Source organism: Trichoderma atroviride, chromosome 6 (assembly GCF_020647795.1).
Source record: "Trichoderma atroviride chromosome 6, complete sequence".
Taxonomy (NCBI): Eukaryota; Fungi; Ascomycota; class Sordariomycetes; order Hypocreales; family Hypocreaceae; genus Trichoderma; species Trichoderma atroviride.
The window spans coordinates 3718010-3735899 of record NC_089405.1 but is presented as its reverse complement, the minus strand read 5'-3'; the positions used below and the strand labels follow the sequence as shown (position 1 = coordinate 3735899).

General features: G+C 47.9%; 8 protein-coding genes and 1 non-coding gene across 9 annotated transcripts; 2 read left to right on the top strand and 7 right to left on the bottom strand.

Moving 5' to 3' along the window:
• Positions 1-614: 614 nt before the first annotated feature.
• TrAtP1_011859 (mitochondrial 54S ribosomal protein mL38) lies at positions 615-2365 on the bottom strand. Its single transcript, XM_014084899.2, has 2 exons — positions 1655-2365; positions 615-1589 (listed from the first exon to the last, which is right to left on the bottom strand). The coding sequence occupies exons 1-2, from the start codon at positions 2217-2219 to the stop codon at positions 775-777; spliced, it is 1380 nt and encodes a 459-aa protein (XP_013940374.2). The 5' UTR covers positions 2220-2365; the 3' UTR covers positions 615-774.
• TrAtP1_011858 (mitochondrial 54S ribosomal protein uL4m) lies at positions 2366-3683 on the top strand. The gene is made up of 3 exons (XM_014083510.2): positions 2366-2496; positions 2556-2676; positions 2727-3683. The coding sequence occupies exons 1-3, from the start codon at positions 2431-2433 to the stop codon at positions 3488-3490; spliced, it is 951 nt and encodes a 316-aa protein (XP_013938985.2). The 5' UTR covers positions 2366-2430; the 3' UTR covers positions 3491-3683.
• Positions 3684-3733: 50 nt separating this feature from the next.
• TrAtP1_011857 (uncharacterized protein) lies at positions 3734-5177 on the bottom strand. Its single transcript, XM_066115283.1, has 4 exons — positions 5011-5177; positions 4925-4954; positions 4368-4851; positions 3734-4303 (listed from the first exon to the last, which is right to left on the bottom strand). Exons 3-4 carry the CDS (start codon positions 4837-4839, stop codon positions 3990-3992), a joined length of 786 nt encoding a protein of 261 aa, XP_065971381.1. The 5' UTR covers positions 4840-4851; positions 4925-4954; positions 5011-5177; the 3' UTR covers positions 3734-3989.
• A 228-nt stretch (positions 5178-5405) lies between these two features.
• TrAtP1_011856 (uncharacterized protein) lies at positions 5406-7213 on the bottom strand. Its single transcript, XM_014084896.2, has 3 exons — positions 7053-7213; positions 5817-6984; positions 5406-5767 (listed from the first exon to the last, which is right to left on the bottom strand). Exons 1-3 carry the CDS (start codon positions 7124-7126, stop codon positions 5528-5530), a joined length of 1482 nt encoding a protein of 493 aa, XP_013940371.2. The 5' UTR covers positions 7127-7213; the 3' UTR covers positions 5406-5527.
• Positions 7214-7916: 703 nt separating this feature from the next.
• TrAtP1_011855 (uncharacterized protein) lies at positions 7917-9894 on the bottom strand (the record flags this gene model as incomplete). The annotated part of the gene is made up of 2 exons (XM_066115282.1): positions 7917-9210; positions 9296-9894. The coding sequence occupies 2 exons, from the start codon at positions 9892-9894 to the stop codon at positions 7917-7919; spliced, it is 1893 nt and encodes a 630-aa protein (XP_065971380.1).
• Positions 9895-10853: 959 nt separating this feature from the next.
• Positions 10854-10950, bottom strand: TrAtP1_011854. Its single transcript has one exon. It is a non-coding gene; the product is annotated as a tRNA-Ile (tRNA).
• Positions 10951-12881: 1931 nt separating this feature from the next.
• On the bottom strand, positions 12882-13676 carry TrAtP1_011853 (uncharacterized protein; the record flags this gene model as incomplete). The annotated part of the gene is made up of 2 exons (XM_014084894.2): positions 12882-13410; positions 13483-13676. 2 exons carry the CDS (start codon positions 13674-13676, stop codon positions 12882-12884), a joined length of 723 nt encoding a protein of 240 aa, XP_013940369.2.
• A 507-nt stretch (positions 13677-14183) lies between these two features.
• On the top strand, positions 14184-16276 carry TrAtP1_011852 (uncharacterized protein). The gene is made up of 7 exons (XM_066115281.1): positions 14184-14303; positions 14356-14373; positions 14479-14970; positions 15018-15496; positions 15604-15650; positions 15696-16087; positions 16141-16276. Exons 1-7 carry the CDS (start codon positions 14247-14249, stop codon positions 16210-16212), a joined length of 1557 nt encoding a protein of 518 aa, XP_065971379.1. The 5' UTR covers positions 14184-14246; the 3' UTR covers positions 16213-16276.
• Positions 16277-16694: 418 nt separating this feature from the next.
• On the bottom strand, positions 16695-17312 carry TrAtP1_011851 (uncharacterized protein; the record flags this gene model as incomplete). Its single annotated transcript, XM_066115280.1, has 2 exons — positions 16695-16715; positions 16788-17312. The coding sequence occupies 2 exons, from the start codon at positions 17310-17312 to the stop codon at positions 16695-16697; spliced, it is 546 nt and encodes a 181-aa protein (XP_065971378.1).
• Positions 17313-17890: the final 578 nt, after the last annotated feature.

Genomic DNA, 17890 nt, shown 5'->3' with positions numbered 1-17890 from the left:
TCGAACGGGACAGGATGGCATTTTCCGACGAGGAAAATCAGCATCTCACGGCTGTACCGTAGTGCTTTTTATTTGATTTTTTTTATTTTATTTATTTTGCCCCTCGTAAGGAGTAAGAGGGCTGGGAGTAATGGAAAGGATGGCGATGGGTACAAAATATCATCACGGAGGATTGGGAAAGAATGAGCTAGGCGTTTGCGCATGTACCTACTTGCAATGGAAAGGAGGTGGTTGACCTAGTATATGATGGATGGCCGCACATACAAATATTAAAAGAAGGGGAAAAAAAATTAACAACAAAGAAATGCAAACCTGTGTCTTGGCTTTGACTCTGAAATTACAGACAGCTTTGACTCTGAGTATTAATAGTTTTGATTTTGAAAATATAGACCGTTTTGATTCTGAAAATACAGACAGCTTTGACTCTTGAGTATTAATAGTTTTGATTTTGATAGTATAGACAGTTTTGACTCTGAAAGTACAAACAAGAGCTGATAGATGAAATTTAATATACCTTGAGAGGCAGATCCAACTCTGCCATTACGCAATTTACCGTCCCGAGTCTTTGTACCTGTGAGAACGATTTTTACTCAACTTTACTTATTTTGATTATTGAGATGTAATATTTTTGTTTTATTTTATTCCCTCTTGCAAGTACATGCGGTACCTTCACTAGCCCATCTACAGCCACTCCCTTTTTTTTATACACATAACAAGAATATCGTACAGATGTCATGAACTTCTATTTTGCTCTTCCCATCTCCATGACCAATTTCACCTCCTCTTGGTCCATCCCCGGGCATTGGACAATCCCTTGATGCGCTTCGTGTACTTCCACAAATGCCTATACGCAGGGCCCTGTCTCTTGGCCTCCCAGCCGCGCGGCTTGACGGGCGGCTTCAAGCTGTGCACGCGCGTCGGCCTGAACTCGACGTCTGCGCCGGCCACGCCGTGGCGCGCCATGACGCCGGCGGTGTTGTCGTCCCAGACGCTGCGGAACATGTTGAAGCCCACGGGCGTGAGGCTGAACTTGTCGCGGAACGACTTTAGCGAGAAGCCGTCGCGCGAGGCGTAGAGCTCCTTGAGCTGTGCAACGTCGAGCTTGGTGTCGGGCTTTTGCTCGAGGAGGTAGATGCTCAGGCGGTGGTAAGGGCTGCCCTTTTGTGCAGTGGGCGGCAGCCACGGCACGGCGAGCTGGTCGGCGGCGCGGATCCTGCTCAGCGGCAGAGACGTGTCGCTGGGGCTGAGCGAGATGTTTGCCGCGAGGAAGTGGCAGCGCTTGGAGAAGGCGTCCTTTTCGACGTCGGGCACGTCCGAGTCGAGCACGACGAGGGAGACGAGCCGCGGGCCCTTGTCGAAGACTTGGACGCGCAGCCGCGGCGGGTTCTCGCTGACGAGGGAGTCGACAATCTCGCCGGGCGGGATCTTGGATTGGCGGAAGTAGAGCTGGACGTCGGCCACGGGGTCGAGCTTGGGGAGGACGTCGGGGACAATGTTGAACTGCTTGATGCGCTGCGTGATGAGGCGGTAGTCGTAGGAGCGCCATTTGCGCTCGGCGTAGTGCCGGTAGATGGGCTTGTCCATGTCTCCTGGTATACAGTTAGTGTCTTTTTCTTACTTTTTATAAATATATGAGTCTTGTGTTTTTTCTTACCTAGTCCATCTTCAAAGCGCTTCTTGACCAGCGGGTCGTTGATATCCGCCTGGATCTTGAGCTGCTCGACATAGCGCCTCAAACTAGCCAGCTTCGTATCCTTCATTGCCTGTCCGCCCTTGACCAGCGCCGCGTCCTTCTTCTCCAGCAGCGAAATCTTCTCCAGCTCCTCCTGGATCTTGGCTACCTTCTCCTGTCGGTCCGCCGCGAGAATGGCTCGCGCTTCCTGAAAGGCCTGGTACGGCAGCTGCTCAAAGGGGAGGCTGGCGGTGGTGCGCATGGCGACTCTTCGTCTCCGGGACCCGATGGGCATTTTGCCCGCCTTGATGAGGTCGCTTTCGAATTCCGGCAGGACGCTGTTGGGATCGAGGTCCAGAGGGCTGGGCTGTGCTGCTGCCGCCGAAGAGGTTTCAGCAGCAGCAGAGGCGCGGGCAGCACCCGTTGTGAAGGGCCTGATTGCGCATTGTGGGCGCAATTGCCGTGCCAATGGCCTCGCTACAGCCTGGCACCGCGACATGGTCGACGCTGTGTGTGTTGCTGTTATATGAAATAACAAGTTTTGCATGTAATACAAGATCTCGATATCTTGGGACTGAGGGTTGGTGGTGCAAAGTTGCGATTTAGCCCCGCTAAAATTTTCGGCGGCCGGAGGCGGAAAACGCCGCTGCGCTTTTGCTTGCACCACCGTTGAATGGATTGATTTTCGCTTTCGCTACCGAGAACAGCATCAGCACGGTTTGAAGAGCTGAACAGTTGGAGATTTTTCGTCTTCAAACATGGCTGGAAAGGGAATTGGGTGTCTCAGCGAGGCGCTGGGTGCGCTGAGGATATCTGCGCCCAGGGTATGTCTTTTCTGCGTTGAGATTTTTGCGATGGCATGATTTGACTGACTTGTGAACAGTTGGCGACGACGACGGGCTTCAGCAGACAGTTTGCGCGGTCAATGGCTACAGAGGCGCCGGCAAAAGACATCACGAGATCAGCTTCCAATGCGCAGTCCCTGATGCAGTCCTGGAACCCGAGTATGACGACCTCATCTATGGCAAAAAGCTCCCGCTAACCCCTCCATCAGTCTCAACCGTCCCCGTCACCATCCACAGCTTCCCATCTCTCGAACCGCAGTCCCTCGAGCAGTGGTCCGTCCAGCATCTCTACCTCCCCCTCCGCCGCGACCTCCTCCACCTCGCCGTCGTCTACGAAGGCGACAACACCCGCCAGGGCACCGCATCCTCCAAAACCCGCTGGGACGTGCACGGCTCGCACCGCAAGATGCGGCCACAGAAGGGAACCGGCCGAGCTCGCCAGGGCACCAGACAGAGCCCGCTGCTTCGCGGCGGAGGAAAATCGCACGGTCCTCATCCTCGCGACTTCGGAACCAGGTTGAACCGTAAAGTCTACGACAAGGCGTGGCGCACGGCGCTGAGCTACCGGTATAGACGGGGCGAGCTGATCATCTGCGAGGACGGCATGGAGCTGTCGATGCCGGAGGATTTCGAAATCGTGGCGGACAAGTACTTAAAGGACGGGCTGAGGGAGGCATATCTGAAGAAGTACATGTCTGGCATGCTCAACACGCTGGGGCTTGGTCGCGACGACGGCCGCACACTGTTTGTTACTGGCGATAGGAGGGACAGGCTGTACGAGGCCATGGAGCAGGTGCCGTGGGAGGGACGAGCGCTCGACGTGGAAGATGTGGATGTCAAGGATTTGCTGGAGACGGGCAAGGTGGTGATGGAGAGGAGTGTGCTGCGGGAGATGATTGAGCAGCACCAGAGTGATCTGGTGAGCCGGATTGTCATTAATGGGTTTGCCAAGGGGGGGGCCAGCGCTGGGTGAGAAGGAGTTGTAAGGGGACCTGGGAAACAGAAAGGTTTACGCAATTTCTATGACAATGGGCTTATAGATGTAGTTTGTGGACTGAGACGAGGAGGTGATGGAGAGATGTACTCGACAATAAATGTATACTAGTCATGGATGATATATCAGTGGATATCTATAAAAATAACACACACATATATATACGATTTAATCACTGGATCATGGGACTAGGTCTAGTTGACGGCTTATTTAAATTCTGAGCAGGTGCAGTTGGTACCTAGTAGAAACCGATTTTGTGCAGCTTTGTATGGCAGGCCTCGATGCTCTCCAACTTGCAAAAAGCCTTGCGAGATCCTTTCTAGATCAATGTCCAAGTAGATATTCAAACGAGAGACGATTTTCTAGCATGAAAACATCAACATACACTAATAAACGTCATATGCCGAAGAAAAATTCCGATTCATAGCTTAATGTACCTGGCCGATGCTAGATTACAAGCCCGATGTCATTTTGAGCATCACCAAACGCCACCCTTGATCATAACAGTGGTTTCCGAGCGAAAAATATTCCAAATCTCCCATTTCTCTAAAAGCCGCAGATATCTTTCTCCCCTCCCTTTTATATCCCGTGATATCATATTGGACCAGATTTGCTTTTGCGTGGGTATCGCAGAAATTAGAGCTAGCTTTTTCAGCTTCTTTATCGTCGAGGAGGGGGGTTGAATCCGGGAGGAGGAGGGCCTCCAGGAGGGAAGCCTGGGGCGCCAGGGAAGCCAGGAGCACCGGGGAAACCAGCAGGAGGAGGGAACTGGCCAGGGAAGCCAGGGGGGAGCTAAAATCGCAGTGATTAGTACCAATGCAGCCTGGGACAATATAGAGAGGATGGTATAACTTACGAGCACCTCGTCCACCGAATCCAGGAGCACCAGGAGCGCCGGGAGCGCCAGGGAAAGAAGGGAATCCCGGAGGGGGAGCAGCTCCACCAACACCAGCAGCCGGGCCGGCGAGAGAAATCGGGGCGGCAGCACCACGTCCGGCAGGTCGAGCAACGCCAGGACCAGCCTGAAGAGTCGAGGCAATTCCGCCGGTGGTGGTCTTGCCAAGTCGAGCGCTAGGATCGGCGGGAGGCGGTGACTCGACAGTCAGAGAGATGATGTGAGCGCCACGAACAATCACCAGGCCCAGCGTTCGCTTCTCCTCCTGGACCACGGTCTGGCCGGCCGATGAGCCGCCGGGAGCCGCCGCCTTGGTCTGCTTGCGCTTGATGCGGCGGAATTCCTCCGTGTCGGCGAGGACGAGGTTCATGTGTCGGTCGTAGGCGAGCATCTGGCCAACCAGCTGGCGCGAGTCCTGCAGCGTCACACGCATCCGGTAGTTGATCTGGGAGAAGACGTCAGTGCCTGGTTCACGTCAAGGATCGATGGGCAATCGAGGAGGGGGAGCATCTGCGTACGTATCCGGCCTGTATTCACGTCTCGTTAGTCTAACCATGTCAACATGTAACGCTCCAAGAGATGGCTGGGAGGGAGAGGGACTGACCATCTTGCCAAGCTTGTTGGACGCCATGCTGAAGATGAGATGCTACAGGGAGTAGCTCCTCTGTTTGTTCAAAAAATTGATTGTGTGTGTTTGACAAAGCTGGTGCTCCTCAGCCTCGTCGTCGCTGCTCTGATGCCTCGTGGGAAGCTTGAGAGTTGCGAATGGGTTGGTGGTGTTGAGATGTTCGGAAAAAAGCAGCTCCACGTCTAAAATGCCCAGACTGCAGCGGGTGGAGCCTTGCGCGCCAGGTCCTCTGTACTGCTGTTTGCACGCCAAACATGGCGCGATTGCAAGTAGAAGAGACTCTGCACGTGCTACATCACATGACAGCTCTCAGGCATCATCCCTCAAATCAATCAAGATGTCATTTTACAGCTCTCATTATGTTCTATATGTTGATTCATTTATTCGTTTCTCAATTACTGGTTTTTCTACCTACACACGACGTGTTTCGTCGCCAACTACAGAATTCGACTCTCAATGGATGGGACACAGCTCCCGTCACCACCAATCTCCCTTACTGCGCAGCTTGGACTCGTCTTATCCTCAGCATTGGTATAGACACACCAGTCGAGATGCTTCTGTTTTGCGTATATCGCTGCTCAATCTCTTCCAAGCTGTGTCCTCTCGTTTCAAACATGCGCAATGCCACAATGATCGTGGTGAAGAGGGAAGAAAACGCAAAGAGGTAGTAGGCTCCGTATGTTGTCTTTGAAATGAGCACCGGCGTGATGAGCGCGACGACATAATTCGAGAACTGCATATGTTAGCTTCATCTACTTCACCAAATAACTTCAATTACATACCCAATTGGCACTCTGAGCAAGGCTGGATGCGCTGCTCCTGGTCTTTCTAGGCAAGCTCTCAATCAAAAAGATTCGGAAGCCAATTGCCCAAGTGCCGTTGAACACGATGGCAAACAGGTAGATGGACACAATTACCACCCACTTGCCAGCTCCTCTATCCGCATGGACTTTGTCGGCAGCATACAACGACCCCATCAACAGCATTAGTGTGGTAATCAGGATACCGCCCAAAAGACTTGAAGTTCGTCGTCCCCATTTGTCTGCGAGAAAGGTAGCCGGGATTGTGACTCCGAGAATCGCCAGTGCAGAGACACCAGAAGCCAGGAACGACGCCTGTTCGCCACTAAGACCGGCCTTTTCAAAGAGAACCGGTGCGTAGTAAAAGACGCCGTCAATCCCAGCCAGCTGCTGCATGCCCATGATGAAGCAGCCAAATATGGTTCGAGCACGGAAGGGAGCTGAGAAGGCCTCCCTAAATCCGGCAACGGTCTGCTTGAACTCTTGCCAAATTGCTACATCATTGGGGTTCTGGGCCTGTACTTGGGTCATGGACTCCTCCAGCAGCTTTTCGCGCTCAATCTCGTCAAAGCCAAGGCGAATGAGAACCTCGCGCGCTTCGGTCAATCGACCTCTGGCCAGCAACCAGCGCGGAGAAGCTGGGACGAACCAGTACGTTCCCGATAGCAGAAAGCCGAGGGCTGCTGAGACAACCAGCGGAAGTCGCCAGCTGAGCGTTGTCGATTCGCCCAGACGTGAGGTCCCATAGCAGATGAAGAAACCACAAACCAGGCCCACAACAATTGTGAACTGCGGAAATGCTGTCAACGTGCCCCTGACTTTGGTCGGGGACATTTCTGAAACTTGCACCCACACATTGCTCACAAACAAGCCCTCGCCTATACCCTGAATAAGACGCCCAACAATGAAAGCACCGAGTGAAGTAGCGGAAGATTGAATGGCTGCCCCGACGCCGTAGATGAAAGACCCGATGGCGAAGATGCGGACCTGTCCGAAGCGGTGGCCTAGGATGCCGGCGACGAGGGCTGTGAAGGCACCGGAAATGAGCACAGATGAAACGACTACTCCGTGAACGGTTGGTGAAAAGTCGCCAAAGGTCTTGCGAAAGGCAGGCATCGTTGTCACAGGGCCAATGTTGCCCGTATCCAGGCTATATCGAAGAATCAGTCATCTCCCGGCCTATAAAGGGGAAACATCACTACGATGGTGTTTACATACCCAAAGAGTATAGAGACGCTGGATGCCGCCAGACTGGCCCATACGTAAAACGGTGGTGCCTTTAACCACCTCATCTTACAGGTTACACGCCTTAATTCTCCAATGGCTACAATGTTACAGAAGTGGGTGTTCACTGTTATTCTTGGGACACTGGTCTGAAGCTTAGACTCCTGGATGATGAGTTCCTCATAACAGATTAAATACACCAGACATGTCAATTAGCTCCCACGTGTATTTCTCATCAAAAGAGTCATACCGATCTTAGCGACTATCAGGTCACCATCAAATCGAACGATTGCCGGCACTAACCATCGTTTCTGGCGCCGGAGCTGAGATCCGGTGCCAGACAAATTCACGACCCGGAGTTCCAACTGCGGAGATGCCGCTTACGGCCATGGACAGTCTAGTTCATTGCGCCCTGGACACGAGAATATATCGAATATCAGTTGCATAATTAATGACTCGACCCGTATATTGTCATCACGGGGATCATCAGAGATTTCCGAGCTTAATTTTAGTTTCAATCACCCCGTAATTCTATCTGATAAAGCGTGGAGCGGACGTGAAGCGGACGTGAAGCGGACGGCGTCGGAAACTGGGTCTAATTAACGCTTCATCTCAGCAGCCCCGCGACTCCATTGGCCCCCGATTTGTAATATCATTCACGGCTTTTTCTCAGTCATCATTTTCATGCATCTTTACTTTCACACTTTGTTCCCTGATTCTTCCAGTTTCTGGCAAAGGCCAACAAAGGGCCAAACATGCAATGTACCAATAGTCTACAGGGTAACTTGCGCTTCATCACGAATAAATTCGAGGCTTCATTGGGTATTGCCTGTTTGTCTGTTGACAGCGCGTGAATTTTCACTCTAATTCTCTATAACGAATATTTCTACTTAATTGTGTAAACTTTATTACTGCGACTTCGCCATTCGTCACTGTGGCATAGGACAATTCTCCTTGGTCTGTCTTCAAAATGGCAATTTTTGGCAATTTTTCTTTAGCAACCTCTGTACGGGCTGATGACCAATCAGAACTCTCCGAGTCTTGTGCCTGAGCTCTAACACTCTCTCCTTGGAAGACTGCCGCCATGAATCCTTCCATGGTAAGTTGTGCTTTTACTGCCATCGATTCCTTTGGATGCGCCCAAATCATGGCAGCCACAGCCAGTAGTACTGCACAGAGGACATACAGCGCATTCAGTGTAATCAGGATATAAAAGGGTATGATTGGGACGCGTGTGAGGGTCAGCGTTGACCGAGACTGTTCGATGATGTTTGCTCGACTCTCCATCCCGATATAGGATAGTGCCAGCGCACTGTAAGAGAAAGCTGCTGCCGTGAGAGGGACAGCATCCGAGTAGTTGGCGCTGAGTCTTGCCAAGGAAGAGATTACAGCCTGCTGAGAGATGTTGGCGTTGTCGTTCATGAAAGGTGCAGTCATGACACCGCCGATAGAGCCGTTCGTAGAGCTGACGTTGAACTGGGCTATAGATCCGTCCACCCACGCATAGGTAGCATCGAATATTGTGCTGGAGCAGCCAAACTCCAACGTGCCAGTAAATACGTCAGACCCCTCCGGCCCATAGAGTTCTCCTACTTCGAGGAAGACATAAAAATACAAGGGGTTTAGGAAAGCATAATTGGGGTAGGTTATGTTCCCTGTAAGGCTTGGGTCGTCGTAGAATTTGAAACCAACCTTGGTCACGTCGGTGGCACGATTTGGAAGTTCCTTTGTACAGTCGAAAACATTCCGATCGCCCTGTTGGCATTGGACTCTTATTATGTCGCACTGAGTAGAGATGGCAAAGGCGCTGGCTTTAAAGTCCAGCTTTGATGATGAACTTGCTGCATCTGAAAGATAGAAGAGGGATTGCGATGAGTTTGAGGAAATGTTGGAGATGGTATTTTTGGTGGAAATATTGTTTAGGATCTTGAAAGGCTCCTTGTCGGTGGGGAGATATGGTATAAAGTTGCCATCCGCCCCATATCCTTTTAATGCCTCGCAGGGGTAGTGGTAGTCGGAATAAACGCAATCTTTTCCCTGTAAGAATCCTCGACCAAACGAGTGGTTTGAAGGGGTGGTGAAGTTTAGTTGTGTTTGCTCGCTTGGCTTGACAACAATGCCAAACCAAGTATCCACCGCTGGAATAAGAACGCTGCGGACGTTAGCGACAATCTATCACGGCTTTGGTTGAATCATTTAATTTTTTTCTTTTAAGGATTGAAAGATGTGATACTTACCCCAAGACCGTGACAATAATAAGAATAGTAAGTGTATGTGAAATTGGGGCCGCGAATTTACCCCCCATATTCGCCCGAACACGAGTGGCTTTCCACAACTCTTCCAATCGGCCAGAAAAGAGTCCAATTAGTAGCGTCAATTGGTTTGGGGTTAATAGCTTGTCGTTCTGCTCCTTTTGCGATGTCTTTTGAACAAAATCTGCAGCGAAAAGTGCTGCCAGCCCCATGATGGCGCTTGACAGGTATGGGGCAAATTTCCCAGTAATAGAGGCAATCGTAGTTAGAGTAGACGGATTGAATTGGATATAGTAAGCATCTGACCCTCCAGTCTTGATAAAGTCTCTGACAGTTCTCGATGCTAGGGATAAATTGTCCGACGCATGGGATGTCTGTAGTTCGCCTGAGCCATCGCCGAGAATTACGCGGTTGCGGAATGTAAAGACAACAAGAAGCGCAGTTGCTGCAGAGAAAATAATGGAGGGCACTGCAGCTAGCAGGATTATAGATATGTATGCTTTGGCGCTGTTCCCTTTTTTGTGTTTCTTGACAGAGGCGGCATCTTCAGTCTGTTGCAGAGGAGTGTCTTCGGACGAAGACATATTATTCTCTTGTTGCTTGTGTGAAGCGTGAAGCGAATGAGGCAGAAAAGAAGAAAGCAAGAAAGAGAGACGCAGAGAACATCAAATCTAGGTGCAGCTGGAGAATTAAGGATTGAGAAATTGATATTAGCTGGCTGACATTCAAATTAATAGAATACTGATCGCGGCGCTTTGTGTTACGGATACAGCGAGCGAACAGTTGGCATTTAGTGTCTAATAATCTTGGTTTCTGCCTCATCATCAGAGTTACACGCACACAGCCTTATTTCTTGTAGCATCATATCAGAGCAAAAGATTGCCGTACGACGTCCAGGCAAGCATAGCCGCCTGTAACCTATACCCGGCTACTGATACTATAAACAGAACAAGTGCGCGGCTATGCGAATCCTTACAGCCGTGTCCGAAAGCAAGGCTGCCCGTCTTATCAGGGGTTATTCTTTCACAGATAAGAGTACATTTAACCATTCAAATAAATAAAAAAGATCTGGCCAGTGAATATTTTTCTTGTCCAATAGCTTCGTGAAGAAAGGCATTGATGCATTCAATTGTATGAATGGCCTGACGCCTACTATGGGGTCAGTAATACTGGTGAGACTGTATACTTGGACTTGATTACCTAGTATTACGTATGGAAGTTCGACAACAGCCATCTCAGGTTTAACAGCGGATCCGAAAACTTGCATACAATATGTATATATAGAGACGCTTCATCCATGAATCAATCGGCTCAACTGCTGGCGATGCACTTGTACATACTGCATGCTCTGAACATACAAGACTGACTATTCTACTGCTAAAAATACTCGGCAAATCCAGGTATATCCAAGCCCAGTCCCGCCAGTCCTTTTCCCTGATGTGTTGCATGCAGAAAAAACCTGGTATAAGCTGGAAAAGATAAAAAAGAAGGCACACGCGCTGCCAAAAAGTATCACGGTGACAATTCAACGTGCAAAAAGTGGTGCCCCCGGCCAGGATCGAACTGGCGACCTTAACATATCTCCAAGATGCAATGCTGGATCTATAAGAGTTAAGTGGTAACCACTCCACCACGGGGGCCTGTGTCCTCCAACCACTGAAACTAAGCTTATGAACCTTTGCTGTAGTGCCGTCCAAAACAAAGCCTTTGCCCCAACTGCCGCCTCTTTTTCTTCATGGTTTTGGTTTGCGCTGCTGGTTCTGGAGTGGATTTGGGCGTTTATATACAAGTGCGAATGGGTGGCAAAAACTGGCGGGAAACTAGCGTTTTGTAAAATTCTTTCGAGGCGGGTTCGCCGAACTCTCGGCGTTGGTCTGTTTTCGCGCAAAAGATCAGTTGAGAATCGGCTATTGTTTTATCTTGCTGTGCAATATTTGCATGTATTAAAAAGATGTATGTTATCATTTGGCCTACGCCGAATGTTTTTTGCGGGTGTGCACGTATCGTGGACGAGCAGCACTTGCTTGAAGAGGCGATCTGGTTATAGGTAGGTCTAGGACGTTCAATTATAGTCATCTTGGGGTGATGGATTTTTTTTTTGTATCTTACTTAGCATATACACCTTTATATGTCTATGTATTACGACCTATGTTCAGTGTGAGATTTCCACATTGGAATACGTCTCGGGCCTACACACTCGGAAGAAACACAGGCTGACTGAAGTTGGAAGAATGTTCTCAGCCCTGGCTAAGAATGCCTTACCTGATTGCTACCGTAATATACTTCGACTGGAATGGACTCCCAAGCTCTTTATATAGAATAATATACACTCGTCATGCAGTATCACTCGAAAGGTAGAATAATATACTTGGTGATATTACTAAGTACATATTTCGTAGCCAATACAAGGAGGCCAAGCAAACGCAAATTATGCTACACTAGGTGTACGTCTCTTTATAAAGCCAAGAATATCTTGCCACGCAGTCTACTCTCATCTTTGATAGCATATGACATACAATAGTTTAATCTTGACATGTATACCGCGATTCCTGTAAAGTCGTCGCCCTCGTCTATTTAATACGTCTCTACCCCCTTCAGCGGCTTAATTTCCATTGAACTACAAACACACTTGCGACAATCCAAGTACAACAGCTGCGTCGTTCTCTTCCATTCGCCCTCTTGCGGATATCAAGCCTACTAGTATTAAACATTGAATGCCCCAGATAATTGTTCAAATGGCTTGTAAGACTACCCCAGAGCCTCATAGTTGTTGGCGCATAAAATTAAAGCTAATTGAGCATTGCCACAGCTTCTGATCAAATTAATATTAGCCGGTCTATATATGATACTAAAGCCCTTTTCTTGATTTAACAGAGGCATTTCTCGAGAGATATTACAACGCTGTTAATGAGAAGGATGCAGCTTCACTCGGTGTAAAATATGTCAGTTTTGGATAAAAAAAGAATTTGGGAAACTATTTACCAAAATTTCTAACAGAGTGAAACTTCCATCTTCTCCCGGCAATCGAAAAACTTTATTGGCACTAAAAGATCTCAAATAAGATTTTTGTACGTTTTCTACTCGATCTTTTTTTGTTGGTAATGCTCTTGTGCTAAACAGAGCATAGGATCTTTGTAGACTAGGAGAACTCAGCTACTGCTCTTTTCCTGCACAGCTCAGAGATAACAAGCTGGTTATCATACCCGAGGCAGCCTTCATGGTATGAATGAATAGTAAGCTTACGTAAAAGTCTACTGACAGAACGGATACAGGAGTCGGACGAGGGCAATGGCCTACACTTTGACGAGTGTTTTGTTGCTACTGTGTCTAGAGACGAAGGAGGGGAATTGAAGGCGCATGTTTTGAATCGGATAGATAGGCTAAATCTATAGACTGCGATACCACGGACTATGGAAGTTTAGGTTGAGAATGAGCAGTATGGGCCCTTTGGAGGCTGGCTATAACTTCTCTAACAGTTGCGGAAACAGGATAGTGTAGTTGATTAGAGAGTTGATCAAAGCCACTTTGATCTGGCACCCATTCTTCCAGTAACTCTAGTCAACATGTCCATCTACCAAGCCACAATCCCTTCCTTATTCGAAAATGTTCCTGTTTCGCCGTCATCTCCCAAGGTCGCGAGTCTTACTGCGTTCAAAGCTCCATTTTCCGGAGTATCAATGCCAGAATAGCCGTTCAGATTGGTAGCACAAAAGCCAGGACAGGCCGCATTAATCTTCCATCCGGCGTCTTTATACTTGAAGGCATAATGAAGCATAATCATATTGAGCGCTGCTTTGCTGCTGCGATAGATTGGCAAACCGACTGGGTGATCCCACTGATGAGTGAGTGAACCTATGGAAGAGGATATAAAGACAATTCGAGGCGCGGCAGATGCCTCTAGAAGAGGAATAAAGGCCTCGGTAGTGAGTGTGGTGCCAAAGGTGTTGACCGTAAACGTGTCTTGGAAATTGTGAAGTGAAGGAGCAGAGGTCCTCTCGGCGGGAAGGCATACGCCAGCGTTATTGACCAGGACGTCAAGACGGCCAAATTTCGATGTTACCTGTTGGGCAGCTTGGGCAATGGACTTCTCAGAGGTGATGCTAAGTGACAAATATTAGCATTGCTTATACATCTTTCAGGGGACACACTTGCGGCATCACATGGTAACGTACTCAATAGTAATGGGCTCGACATCCAAGCCCTGCTCTTGGAGTTTCTTGGCGGCATCAATTCCACGTTGGGGGTCACGGCTCCCCATAAGCACATGGTATCCTGACTTTGACGACAGAGACTTGGCTATCTCGAAACCGATGCCTTGATTGGCACCCGTAACTAGGACGACTTTCGAGGAGGGAGAAATAGCCATGGTGTACTTGTAATTGTATATAGGATCTTGATGGAAGATAGATTCAAAGGGCTAGTAGTAAGAGAAGATGAGTGAAGTTGTTACCTATGATAGAGGACACCAGACAGTCTGTGCGCTGCTCTTTATACTAATGTCCAAGTCCAAGGAGGCGGGTTTACACCCGGACTTATTAGCTATCTCCATTACAAAATCACGATGTAAACAACGGGTCTCTAAATTTACTTCATATTGACAGAGTATGAATAGAATCGTCTGCAGGATTTCAGCATCTGAGTGGTCGATGCTTGAATCCCAGTCATTGAAAAGGAGCTTCCCTGTCTATTTAGCGCCCTCGCGCAAAGCCTAGCCTCTTATAGAATGCAGACCCTGGGTTACTAACTTCAGCCCCAGAATCAGATGCTTATTTGTCTTGGGATCTCGTTAATCCCCCCGCAGGCCATCCATTTAGCGTGCTCGCGCAAAACCTAACTCTTTATGGTATATAAATTGGTTCCGCCTCCTTGGCTTGAGTATCACATCTTCCACTCAACCTTGTGCTTCTAGGAAATAGCTGCTTCTTGATATGACAATATGGTGAACTATGGACCATCCGGAGCCTGCCATGCATGCAGGGAGAAGCGTAAAAAGGTATGTAAACGTCATTCCAAATGGCTGCTTCAGCGTGCTGATATATCATTAGTGTGACCAAAGCCGTCCTGTATGTAGTACTGGGTATTGTTGTCCAGGAACAATATTTTTGTGGCGAATCTCCCCAAGAGTAGTCATACTACGATACTTGATGCTAATTGATTACGTCCTACAGTCTTGTCTCAGGTGCAGCCGAGCACGCCGCAGCTGTCCTGGATACGAGTCCACCAAAGAGCGACAGTTTGTAAACTATATTGGAAAAGAGGACTTTCAAGCATTACATCAGGCACACTCTGAAGCATTGAGTCGAGTAGCAGTCCCTGATAGCCTTGGGATACTAAATTGGTCTGATATTGAACGAGACGCTCGTCTACTATTCTTCAACGACTACTGCATTGTCTCATCGAATAGGAATCTGTCTCGTGGATATCTACATGGGCTTCGGGCCATGGTCTATAAGGCCGGTCCAAAGTCCGAACTTGTACAGGCATGTACGCTTATTGCTTTGGCGAATCTAGGGAGCAAGCTCGGAAACTCCATACACAGGCACAGGGCGGAGGGCCATTACTCCTCATTGCTACGGTCCTTCCGTCTGAGCATTTCAAATCAAGCGGTATTCACCACAGTGGAGTCACTAATTACTGCTACGCTACTGGGAATATACGAAGTACGCTTTCGCGAATCATGATAAGAATGGTGAGCTGACGATTACAGATCATCACCAGTACTGGTACCACTCTTGGCGCTCATGCAGCGCATGCCCAAGGGATATCAGCCATTCTTGTTAGCAAATTTTCGCCTTTTGACTTGCTTTGTGATGGCGCGCTTTTCCGAGTCGCTAATCCGACACCTCTTGAGGATCTGGAAGTAGAGATTTCTGAGCCTCCGTCCTCCCTCCCACATTCTTCCGCAATCGTCAACAAAGTATCAAAAAAGTTTAGTGTTCTGTGTACACCGCTATTCAATCAGTCAAGCTCGGCCATAGATTTCTTTTACGCAAGTACAGTGTCCTTGGTGCGAAAAGCCAAAGCTTTGCTGGACAACGAAGCCGAAGCCACCGTTGACCAACTTTGTCAACTCAAGTCTGAGGCTGAACAATTGAGAGAGGCGTACGATACGTGGCCAGCCACCGTACCTCTAGAATGGATACCAAAGTCAGTTGGCCTTGTTACACCTAAGGCTGAAGACACATTGTAAGTCCATATTAATTATTAAACAATACTCGACTGCCGTTGTGTCATTCATCACGTCATCTACAAGTAACGCTTGATATGTTTTGTTGCTGACTTTGGTACTCAAGGCCCCAAGTTGGCTACTGGCCAACAACCATTCTGAGTTATTACGATTGTAAGTAGAGTTTCAAGCATAACTATACTTACTGACATATTATAGTATATGTTGCTTCGCTATGGAACAACTATCGGAAAGCTGCTCTGCTGATGTTGAGTATCATATTGAGATGCCACTATCGAATCAATGGCGATTTGAGCGACCGGATATTCGAATACTCAATACTAAAAGACATATTGAAGCAGAGCGAAGGGATTGTATCTTCTATTCCATATCTTTTAACAGCAGATTTGCCGGCATTTGTTGAGAATGCTGCCAAGAGATCTCCTCCCATTATCCCGGGTCAACCAATCGGAGGTTTGCTGTCGATGCACACTTTATTCGTCCTAGCAACATTGCCCATGATTGAAGAGGAGTTAAGAATCTACGCACGGGATTGTTTGGCGTGGATAGGGGCACACATGGGCATCGGTCAAGCAACCGTCTTGTCCAAGGTGAGATAGTAATCAAGTCATCGTGTTCAGTAAAAACTGACTTTTAATCGCAGTATACGAAACTGAATCAATTTCAGTATGCCACGGAAGCACGTGTAATTATCTGGACGGGCATGCTTATATAGGAGAGGAACATCTCAGGAGTACAGTAACTCCTATTTAGGCTGCCTGAGAAAACCTTTGCTTCTGTTTGAGAGCGTTGTGGAGAATGAACTTTTAAAAAACTTATGCATCTATTTATATATGTGTACATGCGGTCTAGAGGATAGACCCGCAGTCAATTACAGCATTGGCTCCTGTAATGCTTGAGTTTTTCACAAATGAACAGACCTGTTCTGCAACATCCTGCGATAATTTGTAAGCAAATGAAAAGTGGCTGTATATATTTGTGTTTATATACTCACTTCAACCTCAGCCAATCTACCTAGCTTGGTCTTTCTTATAGCAGCGTTGCGCTTGCTTTCGGGAAATGATGACGACCATTCTGTCATCATCATTCCTGGTGAGACAGAATTTACTCGAATATTGCTGGCGCCAGACATAGAGGCGAGACACTTGGCCAAATGAATTTGAGCTGATTTTGTGACAGCATAGGCCTATTAAGATGTCAGTCTGGAGTGCACACGTTCTACCGAAGTAGATTAACTGCTGGGCTACAACATTAAAAGGCCAGCGGAAAACGGCACGATTGTAAACTTACCAGACTGCTCCCCATGACGCCAACTCCTGCGACAGAGCTAGTGGTAATAAAACAACCTCCTCCTTTCATAGAACTCTGTTCTAGATGACCCTTTGCAGAATTAAACAGCCACAAATGACTTTTGACGTTCATGTTCCAACATTTATCCCAATCTTCCTCATTCACGTTCTCTGACAGATTTGAGAAATTTGTCAGCTTTGTCCATCCATGATTCGAAAACACAATGTCTAATCGGCCCAGTTCTTGAATTGTTGTTGATATTAGTTTATCAACTTCGGGGCGAGAGGAGACGTCGGCTCGAATGGCAACGAATCTCTTGTCGTCACCAGTCCTAACTTTGCCATTGGCCCATTGGCCGGAACCTCTCGATGAAGTGCTTTCTAGCTCAGAGATGAGGGTATTGGCTCGAGATTCATTGGATGAGTAGTTGATGGCAACTCGCAGACCCATAGCTGCAAAAGCCTTTGCAGTGGCGGCTCCGAGGCCAGCACTTCCAGCAGTAATGAGAGCAACAGGACTTGTCATGATTCGAATTGTTATGTCTCCAAACACATCAAATTAAATCCAATTATACAAAGAAAAGGCCAGACCAGATGACACTGATTATAATATGTTCCTATGACCTTGTATAGTACACAGATCCCGCAATACCCGCCCAATGGCCGTGGTGAGCCTCTCTCCGCAATACCCGCGTCATTTCAGCAATGGTCGATCTGTTACATGAACTTGTGATATATTTTATTACGTACACATGTATAATGTTCCGATATAGCCATTGTATACATGATAACCTGAAGCCTATTTTACCCGACATTGATGTGAGCGAAATCTTTCTAGTCAGACGCTATTTACCTATGTAATTTGGAAACTGCCATCTCCATTACTGAAGCCTTTTTACATTATGAAGACGTGCTCAAGGAAGCATTTAGCATCATCGAATATTTATAATTGACATGGCTATTATTCTGTAGTATTCCATAATTAGAATTGTTTCGGTTCTATCTGTACATTTGCTTAGGAAGGCTACTATATGTGTAATACGCTGCATCTAATGGCTACTCGGAGAGAATCAGAGCACTCTTGCCCATGCCTGTACCAATACA

Coding starts and splice junctions, on each gene's coding strand:
- TrAtP1_011858 (XM_014083510.2), top strand. CDS start 2,431: ATGGCTGGAAAGGGAATTGGGTGTCTCAGCGAGGCGCTGGGTGCGCTG. Junction 2,497..2,555: donor TGAGGATATCTGCGCCCAGG/GTATGTCTTTTC, acceptor ACTTGTGAACAG/TTGGCGACGACGACGGGCTT. Junction 2,677..2,726: donor GATGCAGTCCTGGAACCCGA/GTATGACGACCT, acceptor CCCCTCCATCAG/TCTCAACCGTCCCCGTCACC.
- TrAtP1_011857 (XM_066115283.1), bottom strand. CDS start 4,839: ATGCGTGTGACGCTGCAGGACTCGCGCCAGCTGGTTGGCCAGATGCTC. Junction 4,304..4,367: donor ATTCGGTGGACGAGGTGCTC/GTAAGTTATACC, acceptor CTGCGATTTTAG/CTCCCCCCTGGCTTCCCTGG.
- TrAtP1_011852 (XM_066115281.1), top strand. CDS start 14,247: ATGGTGAACTATGGACCATCCGGAGCCTGCCATGCATGCAGGGAGAAG. Junction 14,971..15,017: donor CGCTACTGGGAATATACGAA/GTACGCTTTCGC, acceptor TGACGATTACAG/ATCATCACCAGTACTGGTAC. Junction 16,088..16,140: donor AAGCAACCGTCTTGTCCAAG/GTGAGATAGTAA, acceptor TTTTAATCGCAG/TATACGAAACTGAATCAATT.
- TrAtP1_011859 (XM_014084899.2), bottom strand. CDS start 2,219: ATGCAAAACTTGTTATTTCATATAACAGCAACACACACAGCGTCGACC. Junction 1,590..1,654: donor GCGCTTTGAAGATGGACTAG/GTAAGAAAAAAC, acceptor ACTGTATACCAG/GAGACATGGACAAGCCCATC.
- TrAtP1_011856 (XM_014084896.2), bottom strand. CDS start 7,126: ATGAGGTGGTTAAAGGCACCACCGTTTTACGTATGGGCCAGTCTGGCG. Junction 6,985..7,052: donor AGCGTCTCTATACTCTTTGG/GTATGTAAACAC, acceptor TCTTCGATATAG/CCTGGATACGGGCAACATTG. Junction 5,768..5,816: donor TTGCTCAGAGTGCCAATTGG/GTATGTAATTGA, acceptor TAACATATGCAG/TTCTCGAATTATGTCGTCGC.